At 41.0% G+C, this 12619-nt stretch overlaps 2 protein-coding genes across 3 annotated transcripts in view; one reads left to right on the forward strand and one right to left on the reverse strand.

Moving 5' to 3' along the window:
* The window catches only part of LOC142102009 (class I histocompatibility antigen, F10 alpha chain-like), a 176534-nt gene that overhangs the window by 93096 nt on the left and 70819 nt on the right, over positions 1–12619 (reverse strand). The window lies entirely within an intron of this gene.
* Positions 316–9679, forward strand: PSMB9 (proteasome 20S subunit beta 9). The gene is made up of 6 exons (XM_075186504.1): positions 316–447; positions 4100–4167; positions 4269–4400; positions 6298–6427; positions 7843–7984; positions 9164–9679. Exons 1-6 carry the CDS (start codon positions 397–399, stop codon positions 9289–9291), a joined length of 651 nt encoding a protein of 216 aa, XP_075042605.1. The 5' UTR covers positions 316–396; the 3' UTR covers positions 9292–9679.

The raw sequence follows: 12619 nt of genomic DNA on the forward strand, positions 1-12619 counted from the left end.
CTGTTATTGGGAGAGGTCGGGCTATTGATGTATAAGATAGAATAGCTTAGCTGGAGTATTATTCTGAAATAAAACAGCCTAAAGCCTTAGTATAAACCAATATCCAAATGTGCAATTCTGTCCTGAGTATAAAATTATTATAGTGTAAAATAGAGTAAACTGTTTTGTTTTTTTTGTATTTATAGTTCACACTGACACAACAAGAGCTATTGAAAATTATATTATTTCTCTATATAATGAACTGTGAAACCCAAGTCCACAATTGCACGGTCCTGGTGCTGTGTAATCAGGTGGTTTCTCTGAATTAAAGTCCCTGACCCCACACACAGACTCAAGAGTCCTGAAGCTGAGAACTTTACTTTCACTTTTACTTCAGTCTGCAGAGAAGGAAGCGAGATGCCAGGATTCGGGGACCCGTATAACTCCTCTTGTGAGGTGTCCACTGGGGTAAGAGACCTTGGTCAGCTACCAGGGGGGTTATCTGAAGATGGGGGGTGTAGTAACTACAGGGGCTACAAGAGGGAGAGACAATATATAGGACTGAGAGGGAGGGGTGGGGTAGTGCAGGGGGAGGCACAGTAAGAGGAAGAATAAGGATCAGACGTTAAGAGCTAACAGTATTACTGTTATTTATTCTGCAGCTCTGTACAGTGTATATATAAAACAAACAGGGTACAGTATAAGTAACATGAGACATATGGAGTGTGGGGGCTGCACCACGTAGCTTAGAGGAAGAGAATAAGGTGGCGGTGTGTGACAGAGGGAGCAACGGTCAGAAAAGCAATATTTAATAGTGAATGTAGCAGCACAGACAGGATCTATATATTGCATAATAATAATCTGTAGTACAACTGTGTATTCCATACTTGCCAACTCTCCCGGAATGTCCGGGAGACTCCCAAGAGAGCAGGCAAATATCCCACATATGGCAACATGCTCCTCAAAATGACGCGATTCACCGACCCCCGCGAAAAAAACCCCGCATTTTGTCGCAGGAGGCGGAGCCAAAATGACGCAAATTATTGAGCCTCGTCCACCCCGCCCTCCAAACACGCCCCCCTGCCTGGGATCTCCCGGAATTAGCTTGCCAAAGGTTGGCAAGTATGGTGTATTCCCTTTATCTACCCCATAGTGTAACTCCACTTAGTACTTTACAATAATATTCAGTGCCGTAACTAGACATTTTAGTGCCCTGTGCGACACAGGGCACCGGCGCCCCCATCTTGACATTTGCCAAGTGGGTGTGGCCAACCTAATGTGGGGGTGTGGCCAGCACTTTACTGAAAGAATTCTGTTACACATATTTGCAAGTGCATGATATATCTTTCTCCTATTTATATATATATATATATATATATATATATATAGCTCTCTCTCTGGTGGGATTCAAATAAATTACCACCCAGTTCTCTGCCCTAATGACTATTTAAAGTATGCAAAAATATATACTGAAAGGTATTCTAATATTTCTTGCACTTAATACTCCAATAAGAACAGTAAAAGTGATACACAACACTAGATTGTTATAAGAGTTTTAAAATGTTTAAGAAACAATATTAAAGAATACCTTACCTGACAAAAATCTGTTATTTAATATTATATTCATATTATGCCACAGTAATGGCTCTCTTCATCACACTCTGCCATGCTGCCTTCCTTTGCTCCCCCTTGCTCCGTTCCTTCACTTACATTTTATATCGTCTTCTTTGTTCTCCTCATCTTGCTCGCCGCCGACTCCTCTCTGCGCCGCTCCTCAGTGACGCCACGCCCGATATTCATTGTCTCTTGCTCATAATGTTATACTGTAAGGTAATATGGTACGTTCCCCCTGACTCTATCATACAGCCACATTCTGAGGTCATTTCTCCCCCAAATCTGTCCCTTCTCACTCATAGGGGTAGAATCAATTTCCGGCTATTACACATACTTGACAACTTTTCCTCGTTGGCTTCAGGTAGATCCCGGGGGAGGTGTGGGGGGGGGGGGGGGGGGCTTGGTGAGTTGCATCATTTTGGCCCCAAACTCTAAACGATTGTCACAATTTTGGCCAATTACAGCAGGGGGCGGAGCTAAGATGACACGATATTTGCGCCATTAAGCCCCGGGAGGTCTCCCAGAAATGCAGGAGCCTCCCGGACATTCGAGGAGACTAGGCAACTATACGTTTAAGAAAAGCAGCTAATGAATCTCTAGAGACTGAAGTGTCTTTTACATTTCTGTCTCCATTCCTGACGTCATGTCTGTCAGTCTTTGATTAAATCTTGGTCTCCATGAAAATGGCCACTTCCATAGGACATCAATACATGGACATAGGACAAAATTTCTGAACTGTGTCATCATGCCACAGATGGTGAAGTTTCTCTGTCATGATTTACTTTGGCCCTCGTGGCAGCAGCAGGCCGAGGACCTGCTCCCCAGATTGCAAGGGGAACCCCGGAAGCTCCGCCCCTTCGTTCCTGGCCCCTGACTGTCACTCTCTCACCACACACTTCTGCTCATACCAGCCATATGTTGCTAAGCAACCATTCCTGCTGTGTCTCCTCTGGGTCCTAGTGTCAGGGCCACACATTCAGTCACTGGAAGTTGTGAATAACAACTTAACAGGATGCAGTTTGAGAAATCTCATCTCCAACAACCCTCTTTTTTGTGATTTTTATTTTTGGGCATTTTTAATCTATACTTTAGAATGATATGTTCAATATGTTCTTAAGGAAGCCCTGTCATATGCAGCCTGTACTTATACAATCACTGCCCTCCCCAAGATCAGCATCTCTCTCCTAATATAATCTGTGCTGCTGTGAGCATTATTATGATATGATTGGCTACAGGTTGTTCTATCCCCACTCCCTTCAACACTGGAGTAACATAGATAAACAGGATATTATTATGATTGATAAACAAAAAGTGCTCTGACCACAGTCAAAGGCATATTAAAAATGGGTTCCCTTACAAAGTACCCGCAAACCAACTCCCTATGAATCTCTTTCTGAAAAATGATTGTGTATTGCCAACAACAATATCATGACTTTGTACAATTACCCAATCTCTTACAGTTATAGTTTACAATGCAGTCAACTTTTAGTATGTAAGATAGACTTCCAGACTTAATTAATCTTTGTCTACCGAAACATGTTAAAAACCCATGGTATCTTGGGAGCAGACCCATTCAACAAGTATGCAGGCACTGTAATTAATGGTCTCCTTTATTGGTGTTTAAATAACATTTATTGTACAGGAAAGTGTTAACTCTACCTATAGAATTCCACAGTTGGTATTTTAATTAATGCTCCTATGTACTGCTGTTAACATGTCCTAATCATTGCAAGAGAATATTGATTAAAATACCTGTTAAATGCATGATGTATTCCTCTAAAAGTGCTTGTCAGAAAGATTGGGAAGGAGGCAGAGAGAGAGAGAGAGAGAATGCCGAACTTCCTGTCAGTGGAACGCACATGCGTTCCATTGACAGGAAGTTCGGCATTTGGAACAAAAACTTGCGTTCCAGATGCCTGCAGGTACAGAGGCAGGTGGCGGGCGGCTTCTGCGCCCTCTTGGCATTGCGCCCTGGGCGACGGCACTGTCCTAGTTACGGCTCTGATAATATTTAATACATTCTATATAATTTGAATTTGAATCATCGTAACACTGAAGTAGAAATAAACAATCTATGCCCCTTCCCCCATAGGTAACATTTTAAATAAAAATAATATTGTGATCTGTGTTATGACAACAATGTATCACAAAATAACATACTTGTCTACTTTTAGGCACTGAAGTCCGGGAGATCCCGGACAGAGGGCGTGACTAGAGGGTGGGAGGAGGCGGGGCGCGGTTAATCGTGTCATTATGGCCCCGCCACCGTGTCGGAAATTATGTTTTGATGTCGGAGCGGGGCTAAAATTACGTGATTCACCGCAAATCACGTTATTTTGGCCAGGTATTTGCCTGATGCGGGAGACTTGCCTGCTCTCAGGGAGACCAACCCGGATTTCAGGAGTCTTCCGGACATTCCGGGAGAGTTGGCAAGTATGCAAAATAACTGTCTGCTCAATGTAAAGTCAACTGTTACATTACCAGCTGTCACCGTCTCTCTCCTCAGACCACAATCATTGCAGTGGCGTTTGATGGAGGGATCGTCATTGGGTCAGACTCCAGAGTGTCCGCCGGGTGAGTGTGCTGTCTCTGTGTGTAGCTGGGTATCAGTGCGTGTCTCTGTCTCTGTCTCTGACCCCTGTGAATCTGCCCCCTACCCCCTCCTTCCTTTACAGAGATGCTGTGGTCAATCGAGTATTTAATAAACTGATTCCTATCCATGAGAAGATCTACTGCGCCCTGTCAGGATCGGCGGCTGATTGCCAGGCTGTGGCGGACATAGCACAGTACCACATGGAGGTGCACAGGTCAGTCTTTGTAGGGCGGAGGTCGGCTAATCTGAGTTTTTGATTATATTTGTCAATACGTTATGAGAAACGTTCATCTTGCTGGACTAAATTGCACTTAACAGACCCAAAGGGTCAAAGGTGTAGGCTGATCAAACCTTCTAAAAGGGAAAAGCAGAGGTATTGCCCAAAGCAACCAATCAGATTATAGCTTTCAATTTTTTAGAATGCACTAGATAAATGATAGCCAGATATGATTGCTAAGGGCAGCACCTCAAATTTTTCTTTTTCTTTTTTTTCCATCAATAGTTTCTATTGAAAATTTTCAAGAGTACATGGGGGTGCAGAAATAGAAAAAAAAGGAAAGGTCATACAAAGGGAAAACACAAGGGGGAACCAACGTGCAAATCTACCCCTAATGGTCAATTTTGCATTTGCAAATCATTGTTGTTGGTTACCTGGTCAGATAGCTCTATAATGGACAGTATCTGCAAGGGGAAGAATCTTCTGTCGTCAGGGGGAGGGACCAGCTCTAATCCTATGTATATTTCGGAGGACCACCATGTCGTCTCTCCAAAGTCCGCAGTTCCTGGCAAAATAACTTTTTTTGCACTGGAGTCATAAAACAGCTGATGTTGGTGGGAGATTTAGAGATCTGTATTCAGAAGGTTTTATCTGAACCCTGCATCTGACAGCAGATCCTTCTCTTCTACAGAGTGCACCTAACCAACTAAATTAGTTAGGTAGGAAATATAATCCCTGTGGGTCTATGAAGAAGTTTAAAATGGGGACGGTGGCTCCACAAAGGTGGGACATTTCTTAAAATCATCAAATATGTAGTTTAAAGGGTTGAGCACTTTTGGAACCCACTGAGGAAGACTGGATGGATTCAGTCCTCCCTTGCAGTGAGCTAAGAGTGCGTAGTGGCTGCAGGGGGCTTCTAGTGTCAGGTATCGGGAAGAGACCCTAATGTTTACTACACAGGGGGACAGACCAAGATGAGGGGAATTGACTGCTGACTCTGTATCAAATAATTGATTTGACTTTTGTACTTCTCCTGCACATTATATCACCTTAGCAGTGTAGTTACTGACCTTTTATTACAAGTCGCTTTTACGCACCCAACAACCGGGTAACAACAGGATTATTTGGATGCAGTCCTGGATTTGTGAAAAGGACACATAGGCCCAGATCTAGCATGACATAGCAAGCATAGTTCTTTTTGCAAACTGTAGATTTTATTTAATTTTATTTGGTATGTTAAAAAATTTCATATTTTAAGGATTTAATAATGGGCTCATGTTGTTTCCATTTATACAAATGGGGTGTATTAGGAATGGATTTATAAAGAGTTACAAAGGCGGTGGGCCGGGATATGTAGGATGTACATTAAAGTTGCCTGTAACTGTTACATAATACTTTTTCATGAAAAATACTTTTTTTAACGTCTGTGAATGAGTCCATTTGTCCCAACATGGGTCTCTCAGTGTGGCTCCCTCCACGGGTAGTCCCGCTGATTGGTCAGTGCAACAGGGTCCCATTACTACAAGTTAGTGGTCAGCTGCTATGTTATTCTGGGAGCTCCTCAAGGTAGGAGGGATCCAAAGCAAACCTAGTAATGTCAGCAGCTCATGATAGTTGATGCCATCTCCTGAGGATATAGCCATGTGCCATATCTTTTGTGGCTTAAGGAATCAAAGCTGATCTTCAGAAGACCTCAACAATGGTAAGTATTAGCACTCTGCTGCACTGAGCCAACAGCAAGGACCTCACGGGGTTTAATGCACTTGTTTGGTGACGAGGGAGTTCACAACACAAAAGGAGAGGTGGAAAACTCCGTCAAGGAATTTGAGATATCTTCTGTCCCACATTTGTTATCTCTTGGAGACTGATTGAACCTTGTTTCTCCTCCCCACAGTGTAGAAATGGAAGCCCCCCCTTTAGTCTTAGCTGCCGCAAACCTGGTGAAGGGCATCAGCTACAAATACAAGGAGGAGATGATGGCCCATCTACTTGTGGCGGGCTGGGATAAGAAGAACGGAGGACAGGTGAGTGAGCCCTAGATGGACACTGATGACGATGCAGGATAACAGGGTGGACAAATGTCTGAAAGCTGAGTTCAATATGAGTAATAGTAATAAATCATGATATCCAGCAAACAAGCCGGAGTTAGAGTTTGGAAATCCTAGTTTTATTTAAAAAAATAAATAATTTCACTTCTAACTTAAAAGTAAGAGCAGTAATAAAGTAATAGTTTGTTTATTGTGTGTAATAAAATGTAAGTGGACTCGGTGGCAGCACAAAATTGAGGAAAGACAGATGTTGTTCGACTTGGAACGTTTGGGTGGTGTTGGGTGGTCAAGTAGCTGAAGCCAGCCAACTATGAATGACCGGCATGAGAAAATGCTTTTGAATGATTAGCTGGTGAAGGATAGACTCCCGGCTATAATCATTTAGTGTCGGTCAGTGGTAGTGTGTGTGTGGGTCATTCTTTTATGGATATTTTTCATTTTTGTTTTTTTCCCATTTGTATACAGTATCATTGTTATCATTCTATTATCATTTTATTAAACTAATCAATTAAATTTTGTTTAAAAATTGTGTTTTTTAAAATATTTGGTATGCTGGGGTCACAAATTTGCACCCCTTGCATTGTAACATGGTTTGTCCAGATTTGCTTTCCTTAATGAATCAGCCCCATAATGTGTCTCTCTCTCTGTGCTGTGCCGTACCATACTGCCCCTCCATCACCCGAAGCAGCTTTCTCTGGTTCCGGCCTCCAAATTCCTCACTAACTGAGACCATGGTTACATGTTTAAAATATATAAAAAAAAGTTGTAAAAACATACAAAACAACATAAAAAAATAGAAGAAAAAATAAAATCAATCACATGTAAACCCCCCCACATCGATACCTCTGTAATAGGCAGAATCATTTTTCATCTCCCCGCGTGATGGTCACAGCTGATTGGTTGTCTGCAGCAGCCATATATAAACAAAGGTTTGTATGCATCCTGACAGTTCTCCGCAGGCAGCTGATTAGAAGCTTCAGAATAAAATGATAAATATAGTGAAAGCTATAAACATACAGATATGAGTCACATTATACGTGTAAATAAAGGGGTTCTACACCCAACAGTTATGTTTAATATGTGTTGTGTTGGACGGATGGGGGGCATTTAATAAAAATACAGCATAGTAACCTGAGCTCTCTGGACTGCAGAGAATGGAGCCTAGAAGGTAAATCTATATTTATTTACATAAGTGTCCTACACACAATAAAACTACATTTTGGGCAGAGAACAAAAAACAAAAAAAAATATCTACTAAATATAACAGTAAATATAAATATGTAAAGACCTAACATCTGTCAATCGGTAAAAAAACTGAAATTGATTCCAGTATAAAGTAGCACATGATACAAACACATTGTATTTACCATCCATCTGTCTGTCCGGCTCAGGTCTACGGAACGTTGGGTGGGATGATTACACAGCAGCCTTTTGCTATCGGAGGATCTGGTAGTACATATATATATGGTTATGTGGATTCGGCTTTCAAGCCTGGGATGTCCAAGGACGAGTGTGAGAAGTTCGCTGCCCACGGTAAGGGATGAAAAACTCTTCAAAGGAAGACGGTATTTATTGTGGATATAATCAGTATATGAATGGGATTTTCATCAGAGGCAGCCAACCTATTTCCTAACATGACTGCACACAGTGGAGGCAGCCATTTTGAACCAATATTCGGTTCAACTGTGTGTCTCATGTCTCGGTAATTATACTATTTACAAGTAAATTCCAAGTAAATGGATAATTATTGGTTCAGACTACAAAATGGCTGCTCTCACTGTGTACAGGTGACAGACACACTTTATTCACACCATGTTAGTCAATTTATCAGACTACAATGGCTTCCATTTTGTAAGGCATATGCCTCAAGCACATGAAGAACAGACCTTGGTAATTTTCCTATTAGCATGGTGTGCATATCAGTCACAAATGTGCAAAGCTATAAAAGTCTCACAAACTTGCTTGTTGCACGTAGAAAGCCCAGAGAACACATTTACATTTTATGTTAATTTGAGGGAATTTTGTTTTCTTTTTACAGTAGCAGTTATTGAAACAATTGGAAATCTTGCTACTTTAACATGAACCTGTGTCTTACACACAGTGGAGGCAGCCATTTTTTGACCTGATCTAATATTCATGAGAATGTAATCTATCAAATCACTAAGAGCCAGTACCTCAAAAATATTAGTCAAACCTCATGAATATAAGTTAGACCTCAGGAATATAAGTTAAACCTCAGGAATATTAGTCAGACCACCTTATGAATAGAAGTCAGACCTCATGAATAGAAGTCAGATCTCATGAATAGAAGTCAGACCTCAGGAATATTAGTCAGACCTCATAAATAGAAGTCAGACATCATAAATAGAAGAAGGCAGATCTCATGAATAGAAGTCAGACCTCAGGAATATTAGTCAGAACTCATAAATATTAGTCAGACATCATGAATAGAAGTCAGACCTCAGGAATATTAGTCAGACCTCATAAATATTAGTCAGACATCATGAATAGAAGTCAGATCTCATGAATATTAGTCAGACATCATGAATAGAAGTCAGATCTCATTATTATTAGTCAGACAGAGCCTCAATGATGTCACTGATTCGACCCACAAAAGGGATGCTTCCACTCTGTGTAGGTGGCAGGTCCCTTGTAAGTGAATATACGTTGTTTCTGTATTGACAGACCTGTGCTTTTTGCCGTTCTTTACAGCTCTGTCCCTGGCAATGAGCAGAGATGGTTCCAGCGGGGGAGTGATCTATCAAGTGACTATCACAAAGGATGGAACAAAGGAGAATATCATAAGTGGAGACAGCATTCCTAAGTTCTATGACCTGTAGCACTGTGATCACTAAATATAACTATGTCTGTACTTGTTTCAGTAAATTAATTTCAATACCTTTTGTGAGCGAGCAGCTCTCTATTCTGCTTCTATTTCATCTGTGTAGTGTACAGTATAACTCTCACTCTCCTATGATATCACTTCACTGATAATGGAATTGGTGATATGGGGACGACAAAACTATAAAATGTATTTTTTAGCTGCGTATCTATACGGTAATGATTAAAGATGTCCTTACTACTACTAGTGAGTGAACCTGCTACAGATCATTTGAGGACTGTATTTGTAAACATAGGTCTTTATAGCTCATAGATGTTTATACCTCATAGAACACAGATGTAACTTAGACAACTGGATTTTGTTTTTATTAAAAAAAAATCGGTGAGGGTATGTTTGAGTTCTTTCCTCTGCACCTGTACATAGGCTACATGAGTTAGGGTCTAGCTGTCATTGATGGATACAGAGACTGGATGAATGATGTGGGTTAATTGGGATGGAACACACATGTAGGGTCATAGAGAAGCGCAAGGCTCCATTTATTTTATTATAATTTGTAAATAGTAAAATGAAATATGTAGAGACGCTGGATTGAAAGACAGGAACATACAGGAATAAGCATGGGCTGTACACTGTCTTGTTAATTTTGAGAACACAATGATTTTATTTTTAACCTCAATCATTAGTAAATCATTCAGACTGTCTATAAAAGTTATCACACATGAGGAAAGACAGAAACAGACACCAAAATACCAAAGAGGAACTTTGGCTAAAGAATTAATTTATTAGCTTCAGAATTCTTTTCTGCACACCAGCGGATGGAAAGGAGAATCAATATATCAATACCTACTCAGAACTACTTTAGGTGCTTCAGTCTTGCAGTTGATTATATTATTCTTAGTCAATCCCCGGCCAATTGAAAAAATTTGAAACGATAACTAGGGTTACTGTTAGGAACTCCCAAGCCAGTACAGTGAAACTCGGGGACTACTCTGAAGGCCCGGTATTCGCTGGAGCCCCTAGTGGTGGGGACAGACTTGGCTGCGGGCCGACCGAGGGTCAAGTAACGTATACTGACTTAAAGGAGAACCCAGGAGTGGAGTGATTGGCAGGCCGAAGTGAGGAGGAGATCCAAGGTCAAAAGGACACTAGCACAGGTACGAAATCCAGGGACAGGTGAAAGGTCAGGTGCACAAGCGAAAGGAGCAAAATCCGGAGTTCAGGCAAATTGTCAGGGTCAGAAGTGAGGGTTCAAAGGTCCAGGAACAAGCAGAGGTCAAACACGGGTAGTCAATCAACGGTAATAATAACCAAACATGGAGAACAAGCAGGTAGCAGAACTGAGGACAGAACGCTATAACCGGCAATGAGGCAGTAGACCTCATTGCCTTAAACACACAGTTGGCCCAATCAAAACTTACATGCACCCCTGCAGACTAATGAGAAACATAGCACCAGAACAATCAGGGCTAGTCCGTGATAGGTGCACACAGATGCAGGCTAATGCCTGTAACTAGTCCCCTAATTAGCCCACAGGCTGTGTCATCTTTTGCGCATGGGCCCGACTTCCAACAGCGCCGGGACGCAGCGCTATGTGACAGGCGTCCGGCCGTTGCCTTGGCGACGGCCAGGTAGGAAGGGGAAGTGACGTCCCGGTCGTCATGGTGACGGCCGGGACACTGGGGCAGGCAGGAAGCGAGCCGCGGCGGCTGTGAGTACCTCCGCGGCTCGTGACAGTTACAAAGTGAAAAGATCATCCTATAAATCACAATTAATTTAGCACTAATTTTCCTTGGATTAGTAAAAGGATGACAATAATTTTAGAGTGCAGGTCTAACTTACTTAAAAACAGGTCCCCCCTTAGGAAGCAGTATTAGAGTAAATGGACATCTACAATAGGAATCTAAACATGAGATGACCTCTGACCTGAAGATACAATATTTTAGGGACAGTTCACCCTTAATGCAGACATCCAAAATCTGAGAAATATTTCAGTTTTAGCTGAATAAATGGTAACAATGCAGGTATAGAAATGCAATCACCCAAATTCATAAACTCCCCTCCTCATGTACCTGCCTAGGATATATATATATATATATATATATATATATATATATATATATATATAAACAATAATACCTTGTTAATATACACATATGATAAAGGTAAAAGAAAATATTGTCCAGGGATGATATTACAAAACATCCCATATAAAAACAACAAAATAATACACAATTTTGTAGCATTTATAGGAACCACTTCCATTCATACTGCAAGTTAAGGCCATTGGGTGACCAGGTTTTTATATATAAAATCCACTCCATTTCATAGTAACATAGTTGATGAGGTTGAAAAAAGACACCAGTCCATCAAGTTCAACCTATTTTGGATCTCCTGCGATCCTGCACTTTATATTTGAAATTAATCCAGAGTAAGCAACCGCCAATCTGTTTCAATTGTGAAAATCCCCCCAGACCCAATATTGCAGTCCTATTTTTACCCTATATCCACTACTATCCTTCATTTTAATTAACGGTCGTATCCCTGTATACACCTTTCCACTAAAAATTTGTCTAACCCTTTCTTAAACATATCTATTGAATCTGCCATCACAACCTGCCCTGGCAATGAATTCCATATCTTGACTGCCCTTACTGTAAAGAACCCCTTCCTTTGCTGGTTGTGAAATTTCCTCTCCTCTAACCTTAGGGGATGACCATGTGTCCTGTGTATGATCCTTGGGGTAAAAAGTTCCCATGAAAGCTCTCTGTATTGACCCCTAATGTATTTGTACATAGTAATCATATCTCCCCTTAGGCGCCTCTTTTCTAAAGTAAACATGCCTAAACTGGCTAATCTTTCCTCATAACTTAATGACTCCATACCCTTTATCAATTTTGTCACCCTTCTCTGAACCCTTTCTAGTTCCAAATTATCTTTTTTATAGAGTGGTGCCCAGAACTGTACTGCATATTCAAGGTGAGGTCTTACCAACGATTTATACAGTGGCAAAATTACACTGTCTTCCCTTGCATCTATGCCCCTTTTTATGCATGCCAATACTTTGTTTGCCCTTGCAGCTGCTGCTTGACATTGAGCACTATTGCTAAGTCTACTGTCTACGAGCACTCCCAAATCCTTTTCCATTATAGATTCTCCTAAATTAATTCCATTTCGCTCTTTGTTAATTGGCTATTTATTCTTCTGAAATGATATCAATTGTTTCCAGTTTTTCCATAAAACAGGATGGAATTGAATGAATTGTCATTCCCTATTTCATATTTCTCAGATGTTCTCCAAGTTTAATTTTTAATGATACCAGAAGTCAA

This window comes from Mixophyes fleayi, chromosome 9 (genome assembly GCF_038048845.1).
Source record: "Mixophyes fleayi isolate aMixFle1 chromosome 9, aMixFle1.hap1, whole genome shotgun sequence".
Taxonomy (NCBI): Eukaryota; Metazoa; Chordata; class Amphibia; order Anura; family Limnodynastidae; genus Mixophyes; species Mixophyes fleayi.